Source organism: Onychomys torridus, chromosome 9 (genome assembly GCF_903995425.1).
Source record: "Onychomys torridus chromosome 9, mOncTor1.1, whole genome shotgun sequence".
Taxonomy (NCBI): domain Eukaryota; kingdom Metazoa; phylum Chordata; class Mammalia; order Rodentia; family Cricetidae; genus Onychomys; species Onychomys torridus.
Window position 1 is genome coordinate 15807641 of NC_050451.1, and position 27247 is coordinate 15834887.

Below are 27247 nucleotides of genomic sequence, written 5' to 3' on the forward strand. Positions count from 1 at the left end.
AGTCTTAGAAACGTAACCTCTATGCTGTTGTGTTCCTGCCTGAATCCATTTCTCCCCTCCCTCCTTCCCTCCCTGCTCTCCTGCTTCCTCCTTCCATTGGTTCCTTCCTTTTTATTTATTTCAGATGGTTTCATATGTGTATATTTTATTCATCTTCCTCTCCTGTTTCCCTCTCCCACCCACTTCCTTCTCCTGCTGAACTTTTCGGCCCAACACGTCCCTCTCCACTTCCATGTCTTTTTAGTGTGTGGCTTTAATTACCTCCATAAGCACAGAGGGAAGTTGCCTAGGGAGCATGGGCTTTTCAGTGGCTACACCACTGAAGCGTGACAGGGTAAGGGTTTCTCCATCTTGTCTCAGCTGGAGCCATCTTTGGTTTAACCTGAAACTGACCCTTTGTTTTCTACCACTGCTGTGAAGTCTCATGGGAAAGCACCCAACCCTGTTCTAGAAACTCAGGGTCGCAATGCCCCAGCTAACTACATGATTTTGGCTTCTGTTAAACTGTTTGCTTGCTTGCTTGTTTGCTTTATTTCCCCTTGCAATTGCCAACCAGGATGTAGTTTTTCTCTGTTCTTTGCCTTTAAAGGCTACCTGTAAAATACATTCCAGGCAAGGCTGCTCTGTGAGAAATATTTCTCTCTAGGCAGACTAAACAAGACTCTCAATTCAGACTTTGGTCATGCTGATTTATTTTTGGGTCTCTACCCTGCAACAGAGGAATATGACATGGCACCCCTTCCCCAGCAACCATTCACTGACAACAATCCCTCAGGAAAAGATAGGACCTTGTCCATGATGAAATTATTAATGGCCCCTGTCATGTTCGGGTCTTATGCAGCTATCCATAAGTTTAGATAGATCTTGAATGCATCATTGCAGTGAGTTCATAACTGGAACCACCGTGTTATACCCAGAAAACACCTTTTTGTAACATTCCTATGTATCTTCCAGCTCTTTCATTCTTTTTGTCCCCTCTTCCATAATGTTCCCTGAGTCTTGGAGAGGGTGGTAAAGCTAATACACTTAGTTAGGGCCAAGCACTGCCCTAAACCCTTGTCTCTTAGTCTCATCTCTATACTAACTGCCTTCTAATGAAATATTCTTCCTTCCTTCCTTCCTTCCTTCCTTCCTTCCTTCTCTCTCTCTCTCTCTCTCTCTCTCTCTCTCTCTCTCTCTCATCAAAGTCTCTCAATATGAGATTAGGCTGACCTTGAACTGAACTCCAGATGCTCCTGTTTCAGCCTCTTGGGATGACAAGCATACACTATCATGTCTATCTTACCCTATCCATCTCAAAATAATTCTTCTTCCCTAACTAAATACAAAGTGATTATAGGATATGCCTTGGTCTACTAGCATTGACTAGCATATTATTGTCATTCAAATAGTATCTGGCATGTTCCAAGTCTTGGTGATAAAACACTATTAGGAAAATAAGACGGCTTGGATCTCCATTCTCTTGAGTGGCTTCATAGTGGGCAGATTATTATACTTTTTTTTAAGTTCATCTCTGGGGAAGTTACTGCAACCAGAAAACAGTATTATTGAGCTCATTGGGCACTTAGTGACCTCTCATCTTAATCCTCTTTTCTTTGGCTGTGTTGACACATCCTGTCACTCATAAGCCCTGCCCTGCATTGCAGCAACTGCTGAAAGCCAAAGCAGGTGATTCTCAGGAAACAAGTGACTTACTTGTTTCTAACCATTATGAATTCACTTCAATTTCTATCCCAAGAATATTCTCATGGTGTGCAAACACACACAGAGACACACACACACACACACACACACACACACACACCAATTATAATAAAAATAATGAAAGCCAATTTACAGGCATTTTTAAAAAGTGAAAATAGAGACAAGAAAATAATTGTACTTGTGCTGAGAAGGCTTCTGACAAAGTCCAAAGAAACAAAGTCATTTAAGAAACATTTGACCTGACTCATCTGTAACTGGGAATGAAGGATGTGGTGGGATGGAGGGAGGTGTCAGAGTCCTAAGTAAGTTTAGTCGTAAGTAGGCTAAGAAGGAAAACAGCTACATAAGCTAAGTTATCACATTTTTGGATTTATCAGACTGTATTATTTGGTCTTTGGGATAAAATAACATTTAGTAACATTCAGCCACTCATCTAAACAGGGATAGGAAATGCAACAGCAATACACAGAGCCAAGGAAATCCTGTGATGTTACAGACTTTAGAGGTCGTGGTCCCTGATTTCAGAGGAGAGGTCTCTGTTTTTAGAGGAAAGGGGTTCTCAGAGTTTAACAGTTTAGTGAAGGTGCTAGAAATGGTACAATGTTGTAATTTAGAAAGTAATCCTATTGCCCAACACAACCTTGGAGCTTCTACACGCTAGGAGCTTCTTATCTTGGGGAAGGTACTAGGTCAGATATGAGGCACAACTGACCCCCTACAGCAATGGCCTCTGTATTATAACATCCGAGCTTTTTGCTCTCACACACACAGGCACACAGACACACAGAGACACACAGACACAGAGACACACAGATACACAAAGAGACACACACACATAGATACACACAGACACACACAAACACACACACAACACACACACACACATACACACACACACACACACTAAACCACTTCATTGTTAGAGAGAAATGGAAAACAAGTATTTCAGGGGCATCAGCTTCAGTTCTCCCTACTTTGACAGTCTTATTTATTGCAATAGAGAAGAAACAGATTTGAAGCCAATTAGAAGACTCATATGTTAAAAAAAAAAAAAAAAAAAAAAAAAGCTACACTAAACTTCAGCTTTACATATTTCAGTTTGGCAAGTTCCAAAAAAATAGCAGAGTTGTCTGTTTTACAAGAAAGATTCTCACTGATGACATCAACTCATGTCAACCAATGAATTTTCTTTCCATCTCCCACCCCAGGAGCCTGACTCCTTGAACATTCTCTTTCTAACTTCACCATGGCACACAGAAACACTGTGGGGTAAACAATACCCTAAGACAGAAACAGTAACAGAAACACCCCAGACCTTTAAGTCTTCTTATCATGGACAGGTACAAGTTTGGATCTGCTACTCACCGCATTAAAATTGGGGAACAGGTTGACTGCAGCTGCAGTGTCAAGAGGAAAGGGAAGAAAGGGCTTAATATCCAATGATGGCTGCAAAGGAGGGGCTGGTGGCCGGACCAGGGCTGGGAGAGCAGGACTCTGGCATGTACCACCTGTAGAGACAAGAGCAAAAAGAATGATCAGGGACACCAGGCACAGAAAAGAAAACACCATGACCTTTGGGGCAAAAACCAAACCAAAACAAACAAACAAACAAAAAAAAAAAAACAAAAAAAAAAAAAAAAACCAGCCTTCTGGGCCTCTGGGAAAAACAAGACACAGAGTCTACTCCCATCAGCTAAGATTTGGCTAGTGGATAGCTTTGCCATTGGACAGCCAGAGGTAAGTGAGTAGCACATTTCTCTGGGAAAGTAGCTATATGATTATGTAAGGATCACTCAATACTTCACACTCCACAGCTTGTTTTGTTTTATGGCCTGGTACTCAGGCCCTTAGTACCAGTCAGACATGTCACTATCACGGAGCTCTTCAGAGTTCAAGGGAAACCCCCTATAATCCCACATTGCTCTCCCATTCCTCTTTGAAAACTAACCTGCTCAGAATACGCTTCAAGTCTGAGTGGCTATTTTGCAGAACTGCTCTTTTCACCAACTCACAACTCTGGCAGAATAATGACATGAATCTGGAACAGAAAAAAACGGAACCACAAGCACAGGCAGCTGAGCCGAACTGCCCTGGCAACAAGAGGATTAAAAAAGCCAGCACACCCAGCACTACAAGCCCAACAACTCTGAGCTGTTCAGCACCCTGGAGCTTTGACAATTCAACAACTGCCTGTCTCCACCCCAGTCATGAGTGGGAGGAATTTAGAAGGGCACCAATGAGCAGGCAATGAGAATATAACACCAACACAGATTCCCCCTCTGCACGCTGGTGGGCAGGCAGCTGGCTGCAAGGAGCACACAGGTCTGGCCCCTGTTTTCAGACTAACTGCATTTAGAAGCTGCAAGGACGGAAGCATGGCTTTGGTGTTCTGTCTCCTGTATTTTGATAACATTCCAAAACATCAATTTTCCGTTAATTAAAGGCTGTTTGAATCCCAGGAAACTGTTAAAATATGCCAGCATTCTTCTAATCTGAGAGGCAAGCAACAGACTGTCAAAACCTGCTGGTGAGAAGCCAGAAAGTATTAAGAAAACAGAACGCAGTGAGGTGTTTTCTTGCCTCACAGAGAAGAATTCGCTAAGACAGAAGACAAGGGCAGGCTGAGTGACTTTCTTTCCTACCTTCTTGATTTGAGAGCAGACTAAACCAAAGCCCCTCTATGCATCATATTCACAGCTCCCATAGCCAATGGGCCATTGTCCTACCCTCAGCCAGACACCTGAACATGAAGTAAACACTCTGGAAAGACTCCCAAGTGATAAATCTAACCCTATCTGGTAGAGTTCTGCTAAAAATGAGAGAAACTCAAAATGAGAAAGGAAAACCATATGCACAGGATTTAACTAACCATGCCCAAGAATCCCAGGTATAAAACCAAATAAGCACCATTTCATTTTTCCAGTTTGAACTACCCGCTTGAAATATTCTTTAAGAAGAACAAGGCCAAAAAAGTTCAAATAAGCACTGCAAACTCTGTTTTTGCTTTTTTAACTTTTCCAATAAAGTGTATAGGTCAAGGAATAGAGGACAGATGTTAAAACAAACAGAGATAAAAGCAAAATATAGCAAGCCTATATCCACCAAAGCACACCATAAACTCATTTTATTATCCACCTGGTAGTATATTGAGTGTGGGTGGATAACCTTTTTTAGAGAGGCCATCCATAAAACTTCAGTGATAAGCCTGTCAGGAGCTTTGTATTCCTCAAAGTTTCCCTTTATAAAAAGTTAAAGAAATCAAATAAATTTTTGGTTGACACCTCTTCAGAAAACAGGAAAATGAAATAAAATTTTTAATGAAAGTCAGCTTTAAAGTGTCCACAACTGATAAAGAGCTTCAATTTTTTTTTTTAATTTCACTCATGGAAGATATGACTATAGTACTATTATCCTCTGTGTTATGTTTGAGCTTAAAATTCCTCCTATAGGTAAAGACAAACACCATATCATGTTAAAACATAGTCAGAAGCTGTAACTTGAGTTGGCTTTAGTTGCATCCACAGAAGCTTTCTACTCAGAATTACAAGAACTCAGCAGCAGCAGCCTGATTCTACAATTACTTATTTCAAGTCCTCCTCTGGTTCATGATTTGGAAGAAGTTTAGATTACATTTTATCTAGCACAGTACAAAGAATAAAAGAATAAAACAACTGATTGATTGGATTTCCAGGTAAATATATCCAGCCTCTAATCAGGTACATATTTGATTTATATCTGTGCATACAATTCAGGAACCTCTACCAAAGGGAATTGCTGTCGCAGGACATAAAAATACCAGTGGAGAGTTGCACAAGTTGGAAATGTTTGGAAAACTGTGCAGGCTCATTTTATCTCCTCCCATCTATACAAAGAGAGAAACCTACAGGACCACTGACAGTGGGGAACACGAGTTACTGCACACATTATTTGCCACTCTCCATGAAAGTGGGGCTTGGCAAATCTGTAGTGTTAGGGGCTCATTTGATTTCCAATCTTCATCAGTAATGTTTTGCTTTTTTACTTTACTACGGATTCATAAGGAAGATGGTTCAGAATCTCTGTGAAGTAGAGATTCAAGATCACACAAGATCACGTGTCTTGCTTTTGTAACTGTGTTATGTAGATGAATAACAATTCACAAGCCCTGTTGATTTTGCTGGGTGTGACTTGCCAAGCCACCTCAATTTCCCTTGGTATATAGATTGTCAACACGGGTGGGTTCTTTTATTCCAATCTTAGTAGTATTTACTCACAGATCATATATTACACATCATACTGTACCTATAACTATTTGTATAAATAACATAGGTTACAAATTAAATAAAGAAGTGGCTTTTGGCTGCAGCAAAGTTCAAGGAGTATGAAGGGGTCTTGCTAGAGGCAGAAACTGAAGGAGGGAGCTGATACCAGGCAGTCTTCTTGGAGGTTAGATAAGAATGATGTTATGGAGTTGCTGAAGAGGCAAGGGGTAGTCCAAGCCACAGAGCTAGGAATGAGCTGAGTTGCAGAGGTATGCTGTGAGACCATGAAGCCAATGAGGCAAGGTACAAGAGTGGGTCCAGATAGGCCAATAGGTGGAGAGATGCTTCATTGGATGGATCAGTGGCAACTAAAGAGGGTTGAATCAGCACAGTAGGGACTGAGGTAAACTGAAGGCCCAGGGCCAGTTGGAAGTTTTCTATTTTCCCTTAAGTTGCAACACACAGGATTGTCAGATAGGTCGATCGATCCACCCCATTGCTGTATTAAGTGGAGTCCTCTTTGTGACATCCAGGTGACAGACAGTGTTGTCATTGGGCATATTACACAATATCTCAAACCTGATTTTTCTGTTATAGTTTCATAAGGCCAAGTGTTCATATGGTCCTAATCTACCTTGATAAGTTTATAGGGTGGTACCTTTTTACTTTTATGGATAATACCTTGTCATTCTGTGACTCATTGATGGTGCAGGACAGGTGGTGATGTGATAAGTGTGTGACAGGGTGCAGAGTCCCCCTGCCTTTGATTTGCTTTCAAAATAGTATTGCTGACAAATAGAGTCACCTACTCACCGCAAAGCTCACCCTAAATCCTGCTGGCACAAGGGACAGTCTAATCTCAAGACTTGCATTTCAAATGCTATATCTAGTACTACATATTTCATGTATGATTTTATTGATGTAGCTTTAGCAAAATAAAATGCAATCAGCCTAATTTCAGACCAGTTACTATCTTTCCATAGTAAATTGATTAAATTAAAAAACATTCAGTGAAGGGCTGGAGAAATGACTTGGTAGTTAAGAACTCATACTATTACTGCAGGGGACTCAAGTCAGATGGCTCACAGCAGTCCGCCATAACTTCCACTCCACGGGCATCTGAAGCTTCTAGTCTTACATACATGTTCACTGAAAGAGAGGCTGAGTAATGAAAGAAAGTTTGATATAAGAAAGATGTGCTCTTTGGTTCTCCACCTTTCTCCTGCCTTTCCTCATATGTGTTTCTGCTAGAGTATATTTACAGCCACAGTTTCAAATTGTGAACTGTGGAGTAAGCATCTAGACACAACATAGGTCTGTTCACAAGAGACCTGTATCTTCACAAAAGCATTATCTTGTGATTTTGAAAACAATCACTAGCTCTTCAGTGATACAGACTGAGAGGTAAGATAAGTAGTGTTTATTTTAATGACTTATTCCAGAAATAACAACAACAAAGTCTTGGAGATCTGAGTCAGTGGTTATCAGCTGGGGCTTATTTAAGGATGTCGTATATGGAGGACCTCGCTCAGAACCTGACCCACTGGTGCATACAGTCTTTAATAAACACAACAAACTCTAACAGCTGTCCATCCTTCTGACAGTGGTTGTCAAGGTATTTTTGAATATATCTTCAAAATCTTACATTTATCTTATGTTAATTTTCCTGGAGAAATCCTCACAATATTAAAAAAATTACTATTTTTGAAAACTGCTAAAAATGGGGTACTCATCTTCTCAGAGGCCAGCACAGTTAACTTTTAAACTTCACTCAACTTGTTCAAGACAGTCGTGAAAACTCTGTCCAACAATTTAACATTAATCTCAGGATAACTTTAATCTCAGTCTTAATTGCTGAGTTAATCTTTCATGTTCTCCCTTGAGAACTAAATTTCAGAATAAGAGCTTGTTGTTGTCAAATGTTCATCTCATTATGTGTTTTAGAACTGAAAAGTTAAATATGTATGTGTGCATTTATAGAAAATAGCCTAAATTTCTGATTTCCTGATGAGAAAAGTATATTTTATACTATCTGCAGCCAAATTCATCTATAGTGAAATATATAAATATCTACACATACATGTCTATAAATCCATATGTATTTACTGAATTATATGTATTTGTTTATAATGAAATATATACATATATACATTAATCACTGATAACTGGGCAGCATGTTCAGTTAGATGGGAGAGTTAAATTTCAGACTTCTATTTCATAGTTGGGTAACTACAAACAACAGCGATATATTGTATATTTCAAAAAAGTTAGAAGAAATTAATGTGAAATTTTTTTACCACAGAGAAATGACAAATGATCCATAGTAAATATTCTTACACATATTGAAATGTCATACCCTATTACCAGTTTAATTTTAATATGTCAATAAATAATTTTAGGTCAAAGAATAAAGGTATTTTTCAATAAAGCTATGATTAAATTGTTAGCCTGACTAAAATTATACACAGTAGGAAATACTGAGAATATTATAAACAATATTAGATTATAAGGAGTTATTTGATAATAATCTAATTTGCTACATTTAAAATACTATTTATATATATTTCCAAATATTTCTATTAGAACTTGTCATTCCTGGAGCCAAGCAGGGTATGCAGCCTTTTACCCTAATACTTGGAAGACTTTGAGATAGGATAATCTATCTCAAAACACAATAATTTAAAAATTTGCTATGTCCATTGGACACAAAAATCACAGTAGGATATTGTAAAACATTGAGATCTATGTGATAGTTAAGACATGATAGCACTAAATGGAAGTAGAAAAGAATTGACAAATTTGGAGCCTTAAAGCAAAACTCAGTGTAACCAAACATTGGTCATGGAAGGCTATAGAAAAACTGGCAAATTATGATGGAAGAAGGGGAAGGGGCAGGGTATTGTTAAATTCAATGTCAATATACCTTGAGGTCTCCTTAACTCCTTCAAAGCACACCCTCTAACTACTGTATGGTCCAATGTATATTTCCAAACCCAAAAGCTCCAGAGAATTTTCAGAAGATCTCAGGCAAACACCCTTATCACTTCTCCATTCTCTGATAAAAATAGCTTTAAACTGGGCCAGGCAGTGGTGGCACACACCTTTAATCCCAGCACTTGGGAGGCACAGCCAGGCAGACCTCTGTGAATTTGAGGCCAGCTGGGCTACCAAGTGAGTTCCAGGAAAGGTGCAGAGGTATACAGGGAAACCTTGTCTCGAAAAACCAAAAATAAATAAATAAACAAATAAATAAATAATAGCATTAAACTAACCCAATAACAAAAAACACAAAAGGAAATAAAAATTAAAATAGTCTACATAGTTGACTTTTTAATGTTATGAAGGACAGTGTATCTGTAGCCAAAACAAAATGCTTAAAATCAGAAATCTTGGGCTGGTGAGCATGCAAGCCTGATGAATTATAATGTAAAAATAAATGTTAGTACTGTCTCAACTTGACAGGCCATGCTTTGTTGGTACCCACGGAAGGCCTGCCCCTTTCTGAACAAAAACAGGAGGAGGTGGGGGGGGTAGGAGGAAAGGAGGGAGGGAAAACTGTAGGAGGGGTGTAAAATAAATGAATAAATTTAACAAAAAATAAGTACAATTTTAAAAAATAAAAAGGTTAGAACCAGCAATCTTCAACAACTTTTTATTACCAGTAGAAAAGAGAAAGAACAATTAAAAGGAAGACTGGTCACACTTCTTGTCAAGGTAAAGGCGATCATAAAGATATGAGCAGATGTTTATCTACCTGGTGAGCATGCTGGCTAGTGTTGCCTCAATTGGAGGAAGGTTCATGCAAGGCAATAATATCATATCAAATGTGCTTCTGAAGCACTCAGGTCCATATGAATATCCACCTGCCTAATCATAAAACCAAACATATGTTTGTCATATTCCTTTGAATAACTGCTTCTGAAATGCTCAAGGTTGTTGACTAAGGATACAATGACTTTTTTAATTTTAATTTTAATCTTTATTTTTGTTTTTTTAAGACAAGGTTTCGCCATGTAGCCCTGGCTGCCTTGGAACTTACTCTGTAGATCAGGCTTGCCTTGAACTCACAGAGATCAGCCTGCATCTGCCTCCCAAGTGCTGGAATTAAAGGTGTGTGCCACCACTGCCCGGTAACTTTTTTTGTAATTAATTTTTACTCCTTGTATAGGACAACTGTTTCCCCCTTAAACCTCAGTGGTCCAAAACTCTCATTCAATTCCTCTTTGTTTAACCATTCCTAACTGAACAATAGAACTAGACACTTCTGTTGAGATAGGGTTTGGATTTAGTGAGATTTTCCCTGAATTGCTTCCATTGTCCACATGTTTGGGAGTTCTGAGTCACACTGGAGGTTTGGAGAGACTGTTCAACATGTTCTACCTTCAGCTGCCTCTCCTTAATGACCTAAAGTGACCTGCTCTTGGCAAGTGAGCTTGAATGGGAAGAAAGGAAAAGCTGTAAAGCCAACTCACCAGGGATAGTGACTATTGTGTCACACACTGTGATGTTGATTGCAGGAAGGAATGAGGTGAAGTCTGGAACATGACTCAGGGCAGAGTAGCAGAGTAGAGCATCCTTCTGTAAACACTGACTCAGGAGCCTTTGCCCTATTGCTGAGGATTGGACTTTATCCATAAAAGAAAACATGAATGAATGATTGGAATTGTACTTTATCCAAGTACTTTGTTCTTTATTTTATGTTGAGATATTTGAACATTCCAGTAACTAGCTCTAAAACTAATTTGGGAAAGAAGGTTGGAATGAAGTTCTGACTAGTTTGGTTTCTGTTGCCACTGACCAATTCAGATATCCTGAGTGAGTTCTTCGCTGGAAGGAAAATGAAATCTCTCCTGTATTTAAATGACTTTCCTGATCACCCCTGGCAGCAGATGACACCTGACAAAGGTTCTATTAGGAGTACCCAGGAAATCTTTGAATGTCCCTGTAACATTTTCTCCTGTATGACAAGTCATAACTCAGGATGATCACCTGTCTCACAGGAAATCAGCACTTTACCTGAAACATCCTCCAACAGTCATCAGCTAGTGCTGGAGAATATCCATATGCAGGGTGGATTTCCTGGCAAGTACTTCCTTGGCCTAAGATTAGCACTAACTCCACCTACTAAAGAAGCTCAGGTGCCAAGATACCCAAGATGGAAACTGTTAGCCACGTGAGACCATTTTAAAGTTAAATTAATTAAAAGTAAAAATTAAATGAAAAAGGCACATTCTCAAGCACAGGTGAGTTTATTTCCAAATGTTCATTAGCCACTTGTTGCCACTGTGATGTTTATTACAGATTTATATATACATATATAATCTAGGCAAGCATCATCTAGGGCTGGAAGTCAAATGTAAACATTGTATCTACATTTATTCAGAGATTGCTGTTTTGATTCTTAGACATGGTATCACAATGTAGATCAAGCTATTCTGAAACTCCCTGTGTAGCTGAGGCTAGCCATCAATTCAAGATCATTTTGTCTCAGCCTCCCAAGTGCATGTGCCACCAGCTTGGCTCTAGTTTTCCTTTTCTTAGTGGACAGCAGAAAACATCGTACAGATACCAACCTAAAATCAACTGAGATTTGCAAAATCAAATCAAGCTAATAAATACAGAGTGTCACTTTCTTGTCAATCCCTGGGTTATTCAATCATCATTTGACATGTTTCTTTTCCTTGCTGCAGTCTACACTCCAGTACTTTACAGACTGCCAATACATGTGGAGCTAACTAGATACTCTCTGTTGTAGTCACTGTTCTATCACTGGGAAGAGACACCATGACCATGGCAACTCTTACAAAAGAAAACATTTCATTAGGACTTGCTTACAGTTCAGAGGTTTAGTCCATTATCATTATCATCATGGTGGGAAGCAGAGCAGCATAAAGGAAGATATAGTACTGGAGATGTAACAGAGTTCTACACTAGGATTGGTAGATGGACGCTGGGCCTGGCTTAAGCATTAGAAACCTCAAAATTCTACACTCAGTGACACTTCCTGAAATAAGGCCACACCAACTCCAATAAGGCAACAACTCCTAATCCCTGTCAAGGAGCTCCACTCCATAATGACTAAGCATACAAACCTATGAGCCTATGGGCAGCATTGTTATTCAAACCACCACACCCTGCATCTATCCGAAAGTAGATTTTCATTGCATGTGCTAACATGTATGGTTCCATCCCATATTTCATTCTGCATAGCCCAGATGGATGTTATATTTGCATCTGCCATTGCTAGTTCTCTTGAACTGAATGGTAACACCTCCTGGATTACTTACCTGATTCAAATGCTTTCATTCAATATTTCCAGGTAATTTTGTCACATTAAATTTGATTTTCTAACAGGATGAGTATGACTATAACTCTTTGGAGATCCTATTACTGCTATTGGGTGACATATAAATCTCCATCACCATCATCACAATCGAATTAAATAAAAGGTACTAAGAGCAACGAAGACTTCATCCTTGTCTTAAGAGACCACACAGAACTGCTTCACTCTGCAGTGTCCACGAGTAATGGGGGCATTGTAAGTTCTGGTTTCCATGGCTTTGGGAACATTTTTGAGAACTTTATAATAGCACGAAGAAACTCGAATTTCATTCCTTTAAGAACATTCCCCATGGTGCTGGGACATGCTTTGTTTAGTCTTAGCCTCAATGATTCTTCTGGCAGGTTTTGCTAGAAAAAAAAAAAAATCTAACTTTATATTTTCTTCTAATTCTAAAAAATTTAGTCCCAGGAAAAAATGTGAAATCAGTTACTAATGAAATTTGAGTAATTGTAGAATCTAATAAATTACTTGCTTTAAGGAGAAGAGAAATAAAATGCACACAAAATGACAGCAGGCAAGAACCGTTCACATGACCTATTCTACTCTTATAAGCCCTGCCATTTTGAACCCTTATTATATGTTGATGTTTTTTTTTGTACAGCTTTTCATATCTTCCTGATGTAACAAGGAAGATATCCTTATTCTCACTTACAGGTAAAGAAACATAGGCTTACTAAGCTCATTTTACTCAAGACAAACAGCCTTCTTGAGTGGTAGAGCTAAGAAGAATTAGAAACCAGAGAGGTAAAGGCCATATTCTCATTCTCTCTCAAATAGCTACCAACCTATGATTCCCATAGAATTGAAGAAGCAATCTGTGGCAGCAGAAATTGTTTCTGGGAAAAGGACCTACATTTCTACTTCCAAGAAGCCAGGATAAAGCTGGTATGGGCTTATGAATTCAGAAGAGAAGGAGGTTGCTGAGAGCTCCAGGGAGAGGAAAGTCCTCATCATAAAGTCATTGCCAAGGTGTATCACATAAGACATTTGTATTGTAGCAAAATGAAGCATGCCATAACACAGAGCAGGGGAACACATGGGTTAACACAAATGAAGAGGAGGCTATCAGTGTAAGCCACAAGTCATGTCAGCAGAGATGAAGGACATTAACAGCAAAGGCCGAGATGGCTTCTGGAAAGACTCCTTAGCCAAATACTAATCTGAGATCAGAGGTCAAGGGTCATGAGAAAACACAGATGTTTTTCTAGTCAGCTGCAAGACATTCTCACACTCCACTGAATTAGAGACCAAAACATAGAGGCCCCTTGACCAGCATAGGATACATACACATTTCAACTTGTACAATTTATTTCCATATATTACTTCAGCTCAAAGAAGTCAGAATTGGCTTAATGGAAGATGTTAAATTTCCTCTGAGTTTTTTTTTCCTCTTGCTGTAAGTTTAACTAAATTCTTGAATATTATTCACAAGAATAAATGAGGGTGATACTTAAAACTGATCCTGGCATAATGTGAACCATATATACTGAGTCATTAAAAACAGTCCAAATTTCAAATAATGATGAAATGGAGAAATATAAAAACTAAACCACTATCAATTCTATCTACCTACTTATCTATCTATCTATCCATCCATCCATCTATCTATATACACAATTTGCTTTTATTTTTACAATTCTGTTAGTTCTTAATGACTTGCCTATTTAATTATGGAAACTGAGTATCTATAGGATTGAGACTCAATATATGTAATAGCTAATTTAAGCTAAGCTATGGATTCTCACATATGTTGACTGATCTCTAAAAGTCATATTCTCTCCATTTCTCTGAGGTAAAAGACAGGAATTCATGACACAATTCTCTTTCTAGTTCTCAGGCCCTTTATAAATAATTATTTGTATTTGCAGTTTATCTAAGGCCTTTATTCCACAGAAGTCATCAGTGTCAAATTCAGTTGATCAGTTAGCTATGTACACACACACACACACACACACACACACACACACACACACATACACATTTTTTAAACATTAACTCCTTGAAAAATGCCCTGGTTGTGATATCATTTTGGGCTCAGTTGATTGTGCTCTTAAGACTATCCATCAAGCTAGAAGATGCACAGTAGTCATCTGTAAGCTTTGCAAGACATTGAGTGAATTCATATGATAGTGTCCTCATGGTGAATCATCTGGCAAAGTATTTCACCATTGTTTGGTTAGAATCTAAAGAAGGGACTAGGAAAGGTACCTGGATTTAATGAGGATTACTGGAAATAAGCACTTGCTCCTAAGTAAACAAGAGACTTCTATTCCTAGGCTTTCTGCATGAGCCTAAACACACATTTTCTGTAATTCCCCCATGACTCAAATGTGATGGAGCATTTCAGAACACACAGCTCCCTGAAATCTCTTCTTCCTTATTAATATGTGTGGACAGTGGAATTTTGTGGAGCAACCTAATCTCTCTAAACCCCAAAGCTCTATGGAAAGCCATAACTACTAACCCTAAAAGGAAAGGAAAGAGGGGCTCTGATCACAGTCTCAGAGAATTAATGTGAGCCCTTTCAGATTCGTAGGGCTGTTGGCCTTAAATTGAAAAGATTATTTTGTACTTTTGCAAGGACATTAATCCCAAAGGAAGAACAAAACAAAGTGAGTCAAATTGCTTTGAGCAGGAATGCCTGCTGAGAGAGGAGAGAAATTCTGCAAGAAGCATGTCTTCTGAAATTGGCACTGTATTTTCCTCAATGATTCCAATCTGTCCTACATAGATTTTTCAAAAGCCATTACATCTTCTGAGTTTGAGAATCTTTTTCTGTGTTATCAATGTCATTATGACCTTGTCTTACCCATTCACATCATTTACTGCTCTTAGGAAAATGAGGGAAATACTTTTGCCCCTCACGTTTTCCACTGCCAGGCCATTTCTTACAAGGTTCAGCTGAAACACTTCAGTTTCCTGAACCTGTTTGATACCACACTCAACTCTGTCCTTTTCAAACTTCCTCTGAATATTTTAAGTAGCTAAGGGCTACTTAGCCATCAGAAAACAACATAGATTCCAGCTGATCCTGCACTAAGGAATGCAGGCTTTAATTAGCTTCTCAATCTATAAAGCAAGATGCATCATATGGCCCAAGGAGATGGGCAGTGGACAAATTGCTTATTGTGTGAACGTATGCAGCTGAGTTTAGACCCCAGCACTCATGTAAAAGTGTCAAGTTCAGTGGCATGCTGCAGAAATGAAACACTAGGTCCTTGGGACTGGTTGGTCCAGCCATAATGACAAAACTCCAGTTTCAGTGATACATCATATCTCAAAAAATAAGATCAAAGAATAACAGAATATATACCTGGGGTCAATTTCTAACTTGTGCACTTGTATGCATGGGCAAGTACAAACCTATAAATATACATGTACATGCACATACATGCATACAGATACATAAATCCATACATACACAAAAACACACGTACATAAATACACACACATACACATATTGGTAAGTAATAAGTAATGATTAAAGATAAAAAGAAATATGATATCTAAATCCCAAGACTCCTATGAGGATCATATGGAGAAATGCTTAAGTGATTAATACAATATTATAGTTATAATTTTTACTGATTAGTACAAAATTACAGTAACAAATTCTTACTGTCATTTTTACCCAGATTATATTATGAAACTGGCATGAAATAAATGGGATGTATTTTACTAACACAACTGCTTACACCACCAACAATATGTCTCTCAAACTTCTTACCATATGTTCATTAGTAGAAAAGGGACCATCCATGATTTCATCACCTAATAAAGTGCTTTGTACATGATAGCAGGCAAATAAGTGCTGCTGAGTTAATGAGTGAATACATGAATGAATAAACAAGACACCACTATGTTGAAGCCTAGAAAGAAGTGGAAGATTTTTAAAATTTCATTAATACTATTAGGTTGTCATACTGAGAAAGTAAATTATCCATTGTCTTCACTATCTGGTTATGTAAAGTCATTGGCATAGAAAATATTAATCAGAGAAATGATTTTTAATGGAAGGAATGCATAGTAGAGGGAAAGAAAAAATATTTCAAAAACCAGCAGTAACCAAGTCTGACAGTCAGGTGACTTACGTGACCCAAATAGACCTTTCCTGAAACAGTTTGTAAATAGTGTGAAAATGATCCCAAAAGCGTCCCAAGCTTTCTTGACAACACTAGCACTTCTATCATTTAGAGTTAGAAAGTAGCTAATGAAAAGTTTGGTATTAGCTGGGCATGTTGCTATACTCCTGTAATCCCACCAATGGGGAAACTGAGGAAAGAAGAATTCGAGTTCCAGGTCAGCTTGGGTTACACAGCAGGACTCTGTCTCCAACCCAAAAGCAGAACAAAACAAAAATGTGACCTGGCTTTACCTTATCAACACTAAGCGAGGCTCAGATTGGCCCAGTGCCTAACACAGTGGGCACACAGAACTCTAAAACCAAACTGGAACCTGGGATGGAGAGTTTCTGATCAATAAGAAATAGAGAAACTGACTGCAGCTCTTTCAATAGGGCTCTCCACTACTTCCCTGCCACTGCCCTCCACCCCCCCCCATTCATTTCTTATACAATACATGCCCATCCTGACAACAATTCCCCTTTCTCCCAGTACTCCCAGTTTCCCTCTCTCTCCCTTCTCCCCCAGATCCACTCCTCCTCTGCTTTCCTTCAGAAAAGAGAAGGTCTCCCAGGGATATCACCCAAACATGGCGTAACAAGTTACAATAAGACTAGGCATAAACCCTCCTATAAAGGCTGGAAGAGACAATCCAGTAGGAGAAAAGGGGCCCCATGAGCAGACCAAGGAGTCAGCCACCCTGACTCCCACTGTTAGAAGTCCCACAAGAACATCAAATGACACAGCTGAAATATATATGCAGAGGACCTGTCAGACCTGTTGTTTATTTTCTTACTCTTTTGGGGGGCAGTCACCCAGCTCCTGAATAAGTCACACATGTAGGCTTATTATTACTTACAAATGCCTGGCCTTAGCTTGGCATGTTTCTTACTAGCTTTTCTTAATTTATTGTTTCTACCTTTTGCCTGTGGGCTTTTCCCATTCTCTGGCTTCTGAAAATCTTACTTACTCCATGGCTTGCTGTGTAATGTAGCAGGAATCTTAAACAGTCTTATAAACAAACCTGAGAGCCAGGTATTGGGGTCAATTCTGAAAGATCAGAGAAGCAGAACAAGCTACAGCTAACCTTATATCACCAATTCCTCATTGGATCCTGTTTCCTCAAACTGAAAGCCTCTGAGTCCTCATCCAAATGGATCTCAGCTGAACTGCTGCTAAAAGTCTAAAAGCTTAACAAAAATGAGTTCCTGGTCCTCATGCCTTATATACCTTTCTGCTTCCTGCCATCACTTCCTGAGATTAAAGGTGTGTGCCTGGTGGTTTCCAGTGTGGCTTTAAACTCACAGATATCCAAACGGATCTCTGCCTCCTGAATGCTAGGATTATAGGTGTGTGTGCCACCATTTTCTGGCCTCTATGTCTGTCTAGTGGCTGTTCTGTTCTCTGACCCCAGATAAGTTTATTAGGGTACACAATATATTGGGGGATACAATATCACCACAGTGTAGTTGGGTAGTTAGACCCTGGAGTCCTCTTTCTCTGGCTACTTCTTCCTCTCTCCTCCTAGATTTCTCCTATTTGTCCTCTCTGCCTGCCAGCCCTGTCTATTTCTTTCTTTTATTCACTATTGGTCATTTATTAGACCATCAGATGTTTTAGACAAAAAAGTAACACAGCTTCACAGAGTTAAACAAATGTGACATAAACAAAAGAAACACACCTTAAAATAATATTCTACAACAGAGACTTATGCAGGTTCCTTAATCACTGCTTCAGTCTCTATGAGCTCCTATGAGCCCTGGTTAGTAGATTCTGTAGGTCTGGTCCCTCTCTTAACTCTTTTTAGTCTGCTTCCTTTTGGAGTTAACTTCCTGACTCATACATTCTTCCTCATAAAAATTCACCAAGTATTTAATGACTGCTAACTCTCTTGTATGCATTAGGTTTCAATGAAAGTAAATATGATTTTAGACCTTCTAAATAATGAGGAACAAAGCATTAACAAGGGAATAGACATGATGTTTTCCTCATATCCTTCCCCCTTTCACCTTTGGAATAACAGATTTTTGTTGTCCATGAAAATTCCTTTCTAATTTGCTAACATTATCATATATTTTAACAGACAGAGTTTGACTTCTGTTTGCTCTTTCTTTGATATTTCCACATAATTTTCAACCCACTTCATTTAACAAAGAGCCATATGAAATCTATCAGATAGAATGATTGACATTTGTTTTTGGTTTGTTTTTTGAGACAGTTTCCCTGTAGAGCCCAGGCTGGCCTGGGACTTCACGTCATTCCTCCTGCTTCAGCCTTCCAGAACCGGCACTGGAGGAGTGCCTCTCCAGATGCCTTCCATGACTGACACTTGCATGGCACTAACACAGTCAGCACACAGTGAAAACTAGAATCATAGCCTTTCTCTGATTTGTGGGGATTTCCTGTTCAGTCATTATATTTATAGTTATTCTTCTCTCCCTAGTTTTGAGGTGGTATTCTGATAGTGGAGAATTCTGGTTAATAATTTTATGGGGTAGTCTTTTCTGTAAACCCAATTAGGTCAACGAAAACTTTAATTGTGTATTTTTTTCAAAGCCTTAGCTAAATTTGAGAGCTTATATAATTCAATACAATAGCCTTACTTTACCACCCTCACATACACCATTACAGTTTTGCCATCCTTTTCTCAGAGATGCCAGGCTTTGAGGGCCCCTGTCACAAAGCTAAGGTACATTCTTCTGTATCGTATTTTCTGACTTACAAAAAAATCTCTCCCATTCTGAATTGCCCTTGACTACCTTTCGATTTTGATAGCATGAGTCTCCTCTCAACTGTAATTATAAATTCCAGTGATAGCGCTGAGCATGGGAGACATGTCTGAAGGCACTCAATCACCCCCACTGGATTGCAGAGGATCTCACCATTGTCAGGGGTCTAAAGTCTCTCCTCATGGAACAATAACATGGTAAGACAAACAAACCTTCTCAAAAGCACAATGCAATCTTCTAAAAACGCCACGTACTCAGAAAGCTCTGTGAATACATCCTGGGAGTAAAAACCATTTCAGCACACAGGATGCAAATTTGATTGACATAAAGCAAATGATGTCGTTCATTATGTTTCTGGAAAGGTAAAATCTGTACAATTGGTAAATTAAACATGATTATTTCAGTAATGAGATATTTCAAATAAGCACACTTTAAGCTGCTGGAGGAAATGGCAGGGTGAACCTCAAGGGGCAAGCTCAGAAAAGTGGGCTATTCTTCAAAGAAAGTTATAATACCAGAGCACAGATGTACATCACCAATAATGTGGACAGAAGAGAAACCAAAGGGGCACACTAATAAATCTGCTTGTATGTGGAATACACACACACACACACACACACACACACACACACACACACACACGGGTTTGGAGGAAGAATTGAAACAAACTAGGAATGATAAAAAGGATATAATAACGATACACAGACACATTTAAAAACCAACAAAAAATCTTGTATGATTTTAAAGTTGCAAATCAGGGGAATAACAAATCTAGGGGTAAATTTAATGTTATGAAATGAAATAAACAATAAGCAGAACTTTGGTTGACTGATTCACCAATCTATTGACTAGGTGTAGAAAGAATTAAGAAAAGGCATGCAAACCTAGAGTTGGGTGCATAGGTTAGGTTGATTCAAATATCTATGAGAAAATCTGCCATGCCAAATGCTATATGTTGCTGAGGCCAGCTGAGAGAGTGACAATCCACCCACTAGCTCTAGCCCCTGGGCTTCTGTGGAGGAAGAATAGTATAACACAAGGGATACAGTCCATAGTCTATGTACTTCCAACAAGCGTGAGGCTGGAAGATGAATTGTCACCCAGAACTCCCACAAAGCCAAGTGCTGAACCCCGGACTAGTGTAGGCATATTTTTTTTTCATTTGCTTTGTTGGTTTATGTGGAAATAAAAAAGATTAGTGAAGTATGTTCACAGTCTAAGGGGTTTTAAAATAAGTACACAGCAGGAGAGAAACAGGTGTGAAAAGGGGTGTGTAGACAGGGAAAGTGAAGGAAAGGTGGCAGGCTATGGTGTTGACCATACCTTGCTGAAGTGAAGAGAGTCAGGGTGACTTAGTGGTTTTTAACTAGGCAACATGGAGGACACATGGTCTTTCATTCCTCATAAGAGACAGCATGCCAACAGAGGACTGAAAAGTACAGAGGAGGTAAAACAAACAAACAAAAAACAAAAACAAAACAAACAAACAAAAAACCATCCTGGCTGTTGTCATTTGTAGAAGTGGGGTGTGCTTCTGGCCCCCTAAGAGGAATATCTGCCAGTCCCTATCCTTTTGGGGAAAATGAGTCTCTAAATCTCAAACACAGATGTTTAGTGTTTATAGGACAAAATGTGTAAACTTAAACGACTAAGATTGAATGAGACCTACATGTCCTATGATGTACGTCCTGAGCAAGAATAGGAAAACTGATTCTTAGAAAGAGAAAGACTGCTATGCCCTGTGGGCAGCTACTACTTCTGAGATTGTGGTTTAAAAACACACCAATGCATAGCAGTCAAAAGGACAAGGCGTGTTCAATAAAGCTTTATTTACTAAAACACTCTTCAGTCTAATTCCACACTCAGGCACCAGCTGCTGTTTGCTGGCCCTGGACTGAAGCACTACTTCTCAAACATTAATGGCCATCAGAAGTATCTGGTAGGCTTGTCACAGCAACACCACTGTAGCCGTTCCCACCTTGAGCTCCTGACAGGCACCTGAGTATGGGCTAATAATCTGTTTCTTGGTAATTCATAAGTAACACATCTTCTAATGATCTAGAAACTACCTCTGTAGACAGCAGGGCCTGGAGATGTAAATAATGAACACAAGGCCCAGGTAAGTATGTGAGTGTCTGTCAAGGTAAGCACAAGTCTAAGATGCCCTCTGATGCAAACGTACCATACCATCCTCTGGACTGCAAAGAGTTGGTGGATATCACACGTATAGTTAAGTTATGCTACAGGATCTTGAGAATGACTTTCCAGATAGCCCTGGGCTAAGTACATGAGACCTGAAGAAGCAAAGAAGATGTGGCAGAAGGATTCAGGGAGCCTTTGGTCACTTTGAAGAAGGAAGCTGCAGGTGGAGAAAAGTTGGTGGTGTCTGACACTAAGAGCAGGCCCAGGTTGACAGTGAACATGGGAACAGAGACTACATCCCTACAACGACAGAGACTAAATTCTGCCAGTGATAACAAGCTTGAGAAGGTGGGAAAAATGGGAAGTCTCCACATGAGAATGTGGTCCAGCCATCATCTGCCTGAGAAGAGAACAGATGAGCACTGAACTTCTAAACTTCAAGTCTGTGAGGTAACAAATGAATAATACACAAAGCACCCAGCCCAGGCTTCTAGTAAGTATAAGTTTCTACTAAGTACACTATGCAGGAAATCTAACACTAGTGGGAAGTGGGTCCCACCTTGAACCTACAGTTCCCTTGATGCACCATTGCCAGACACCATAATCCATTGTAACAACTTCCAGACATGTCCACTCTTCAAAGCATCATATGCAAGCCATTGCTCTTTGAATTAAAACATTCTCCAACTGCTGATCCCCCTCTTCTGTCAGAAGCTCAGAGAAACTGAGGTAATAAATAGCTTACATACTTGGCAAGCTTAGCTACACTAACCTATCATGAGGTAACTGTTTCCAAGCGCTGTAAATTCTTTAGCATCAAATGTGAGCTAACCTAGATCATTCTTGTATAGATAGATCCTTTTATTAATCCCAAATTCACACAAGTTTAAAAGCTGCCCTCAATTGTTAGGTATTCTGAAATAACATTAATTTAAAAGCATTATTATTTATGATATTTAAAAGTCTCCAATATGTCCATTTCACTCAGCCCATTTCTGAACCCTCATGGAACTCTGTGGTTGTCTCCCTAACCCTTTTTGTCCATTCTGTAGCCCACATGGAAGCATATATGCTATGTTTACTATGATGGGTGATACAAGAGTTAATATCAGTAATTAAAATTGGAGGAAAAAAAAACCCTTTGTTTACTTTGGTCAGATTATAAAGGAAAGAAGGATTATCTGACAAATTGGTGGCACCACAACCTCCATACCTTGGAATGGAAACACATATCAGAAACCTGGTCCTGCAGGATTTTAACTTTATTACCTCAAACAATTACATTCCCATTTTAATCTCAGCAAGAGAGAAATTAGAGTATTTCTTGTTAGATATAGAAAATTAGACTTCTTTATTTTAAAATGTAGGAAATGCCACAAAGAGGCAGTGTTTTTGAAGATGTGATAACTATTGACCATTTGGAAACATTATTTACCTTAGTGGTAAAAATTCACCTTATCCTTGAACCCTTAGCAAATGCTTAATCATAGCATAAAGAATAAACATACAACATAGTCCAGCCTCACCTTTTCCAACAGACAATACAGACTTCTAATCACTTGAATTTCAAATGTATGTCTTATTTTTCATTAAGTCTATCTATGCTTGTCTCGGTTGAAGTTCCCAAACCAGAAAAATCAGTACATGTGACCTTGCTCCAAAGAAGGAAGTATTGGCTCCAAATAACTTCTTCACCTGCAGAGTGTGTAAAGTATGTGCACCAGCCAAGTTTCAAGGACTCCGAATCACAGGGCTCATAAGACAGTACAACCCCATCAGAAAGTGATGTGAGTCATTGGCATTGCCTAGCTACTAATGACCCAAGGCTTCTGGGAAACCTTTCTTAATGCTCACAATTACTTGTGCCTTCCTTAATTTAGAGGTAGGCATGATCAGCCACAGAGAGATTGGGCAAGAACACAGTGAAGCAATAAGACAAGCATGAAAGAAAACACAGGTGAGCTCCCCTGGGCAAACATTCCTCACCAAAGACAATCGGAGCAGGAAGGATCAGTCAGCCAAGGATGGCGAGGAAGTAAGGTCAGAAAATCAGGAATCTCCAGGCCTGACAGTCACAGGTGTCCAGCATGGCTTTCCCAAATTTAAGAAGCAAATAAAAATTGAAATGAGATTTGCATAAGAATGATTAATGACAGGTATTGGACAAGAGGGAGGTAGTCTCATAGTGAAAATTACTAAGTAACTTTTTTTTTAAAGAAGAGACAACTTGGTTATTGTAAATATTTGAATACACACGCACGCGCACGCACGCGTGCGTGTCCACACACACACACACACATACACACACACACATACATTTTAATTGGAATAATTTATAAGTCTCTTCACTGGCCTAAGGCCAAGTCACTTGCTTTAAAATATTAAGTTTGCTAGCCATTTTTCTTGATGATTACAGGTAGGTGTAAAGGAACTTATAGTCTCCAATGAGGCAACTGAAGAATGGTCATCTATAGCTCATATGCTACATGAAAAGCATTGGTATTCAGAGGAAAACCACATAGTTGTAATACAGTATGAGCCATGAATGTGGGTCATGGGTAGAATTTTTTCATTTTCTAGTGGCCACATGAAAAAATTTAAAAGGTAAAATTAATTTATTTTTATTCTATCAATATACAAAAGATTACTGGATTAAGACACATGGACATAGTAAGAAATTACCTTAGAATCACATTTTCTGTACAGTCACGGGAAGCTAATAGGCATTTTACAACACAAAATGCAACTCAGTTAAGACTGTCCAGGTTTAGGTGTACAGTGGTCACATGTGGCAGGTTGATTTGGTAGTCCAGGGTTAGAAGTTCTCTACCATTAACTAGCTAGAGCCCTGGTAACATTATCTCCTAACCTACTTTCCCTTACCTATAAAATTGAGAAAATAATAGTTTTCAATTTTATTCCCAAAATTCTACCTCTAGATTCTTGGATTAAAGGAGATCAGTTATACAAAACAAATTGGCACTATTTGACAATAAATACTTCAAATGTTTTAAGATTATACTGACATGGCATTGAAATTACCTATATTCTTAAAAATTGAACGTCACAAATTCTTTGACCATAAGTATTGACTTTGGTTTTCTCAAAAGACAAGACCAGGCCCAGTTGAAAGTTATCCATAACTGTGCAATTTTGTCATTCAGTGATGAAATAAACATGGCCAATGACATGGATTCTGCTCCAGAAGAGATCCTGATCTTATTCTTAGTTAGGATTTGCTTTGACTAAGATGGTAGAGTACAAATGAAGTCAGGTACCTGCCAGAGGTCTGCAGGCTACTTGAGAAAATAGTCTGTGTAGACCCCAGGAAGCTGAGAAATCATCAAAAAGGTGAACCAGCATCCACAGTTACCAACCAACACTTGCTATCAGAAACATCAGTGAGGCGATTTTAGACCTTAGAGCCCAGCTGATCCTCCAGATAAATGCTTCTATTTGAGTGGACCATACCAAACACAGAAAATCTCAAAGCCAAAACATCACAAAAAGTAAAGCACTAATGCTGTCACAAACCATTTAGACCTGGAGTTGTTTCACATTGCAGCAATAGATAATAAAACTAGTATGCATAACCCAATAGATAGATTAAACTTAAAAATCTATTTTTGAAGTAGTTTTAGGTTCATAGCAATATTGACTGGGAATGAGAAGTCTCATATGCATATACATACACATATATGTGGCCTCCATTATCGTCATCCTCATCAGGGTGCTCTATTGACCCATGGTTCTCATTCACAGGTTATGGTTACATAAAGTTTGACTTTTGGCCCCACATAACCTGTGGGTTGTACACATATGTAGTGGCATTCCAGCACAAGGCAGAGAACCTGCATCCTAAAAGTCCTGATGGTATGTTTTAGTGGGATAAAGCACCTGAGTTCATAGGAGAAAAATGATTTAGCAATAAATATGAGCTCAGTAAAAATGATCTTCAAAGCACCATGTACAATTTTCACAATGACTTTATTTTAAGAAGATCCTGAAGCTCATTTAGTCAATGTCTCATTATTGGTCATGGTGGATATATTCAGTTTATCTCTAAAAATGAATTTTATATATTGTAATATCATTATCATAAATAAGTTATCAAGAGAAATAAATGGCAGAGCTGGAGAGATGGCTCTGTAAAGCAACACAGAACACTCTGGCCTGCACACATGTACATAGGGGCATGCACATATAGGCACACACAAACATACACAATTTAAAAAATATTATAAAAAGGCAAATTGCTCAGGTGTGATAGCTGGCCTTGAGGTCATGAAAATGGAAAAATTGGCACTTCCCCCACCAGCAGCAGCACTGGGGGAAAGCAGGCCCTGCACCTTGCCTGGGCAGCACACTAGAGCTGACCTGTTGGCAGGGGCACAGGTGAGCCATGCTTGTGTATGTGAGAGCAGGAGAGATGCCCCTACCCCCTCCCTTGTATGCCATGGGATGGCAAGAGTAAGGGAAATATTCCCCCCCCCATCCCCACCACCCCTTGCCAACTGCAACAGGCAGGAGAGCTGGCCTTGGAGCATGAGAGCAGGAAAGCTGGCCCTGCACCTCACCAACTGCAGCACTTGGGAGAGTAAGCCCTGCACCTCATCTGGGCATAACAGGAAAGCTGGCCCTCATAGTACAGGTGTGGGTGTGCTGGCTCCAAGGTCATGAGAGCAGGAGAACTGGCCCTGCTCCTTGATGTCTGCTACATTGGGTAAGCTAACCAGGGCAGTGACGGAGAACTCACCAGGTTGGTGAAGATTAGAGAAAGCTGGCAGGCTGACCAACCCAGCTACCACCCAGAAACAGGACTACATGTAGCCCACCACAACATCCACCTCATCTATGAACTACTGGAGCATGTGAAGAGGCTGGACCTACAGATCCAAAACTGTAAGATCTCCATGACACAAGACAACAATGGGATACCCAAGAGGAGTCTCAGTGAGGACCCAATGTTGAAGATGTAGCAAAAGCCAGAGACTTCAAACCAGACTAATGGCTCATTGCAATGAACACTTACAAGCAAAAACATATGAACTAAAGTGTAAACTGTGATTCACTGGGCCACACTACAGCTTCTGCACCACACCAAGATTTTTGTTTGTTTGTTTGTTTGCTTACTTGCTTGTTTTGTTTTGATTTGTTTTTATTGTTTTTACTTTTAAATTTTGTTTGGGGTTGCAAATGCAGAGGGTAGAAGTGAAGGGACAGGGAGATGAGTGGTATCAGGAAAGAGAGAGAGAGAGACAGAGAGAGACAGAGAGAGACAGAGAGAGAGAGAGAGACAGAGATAGAGAGACAGAGAGAGACAGAGAGAGACAGAGAGAGACAGAGAGAGAGGGGGATTGATTCCAAAGGCAACCAGTACACTGGGAAGGAGGAAGGTAGCACACTATAAAACATGACATTGCTTTTCATTAATTATGTAACAAAACTTATTAAACATACCCTTATCTCAGAGTCATTACTTACACTTTCCCCAAACCCCAGAGACTTTAAATGTTCTCTACAATGTCGCAGTGCTAGAGAGCATGGACAGCCAATGAACTTCTTTTTAATTCTACTAACTCTGTCATAACCATTTTCTTCTGGTAAAGGTCTAATGTGCATTTAATTAGTAACTCCAGGAATGAAATATAAAAACTGAGTACTAGGCTATATAATTTTAAAATGCCACAAAGAGAAATTTCTCATTTTAGCAGCTTTGTACTGTACTATATGCTTATAAAAATCAATTAAGAGAACATCAGGATATCTGAACACAATGTTTGTATGTGATAAAATTATTGTAATTCATTTTATGATCCTGACCACACACTTCAGTATATAGTAAGAGATACCCTTAGCCAGCAAAGTTGTCATCCAGTTAAAGAAATAATACAGAAATACCCCCTGTGATAAAGAAAGGGAACTCAAAGTATTAAAACAAATTTTAAAGGATCCTTATGTAAGAGA

The 27247-nt window shown here is 39.1% G+C and overlaps 1 protein-coding gene across 4 annotated transcripts in view; it reads right to left on the bottom strand.

Annotated features, from left to right (window-relative positions):
• Positions 1-27247, bottom strand: part of Znf385d (zinc finger protein 385D) — a 924801-nt gene that overhangs the window by 263879 nt on the left and 633675 nt on the right. For all 4 annotated transcript variants that reach the window (XM_036199939.1, XM_036199941.1, XM_036199940.1 and 1 more), the window contains one exon: positions 3070-3212. In XM_036199939.1, the coding sequence (XP_036055832.1) occupies positions 3070-3212 (143 nt within the window). The remainder of the gene's footprint in view (positions 1-3069; positions 3213-27247) is intronic.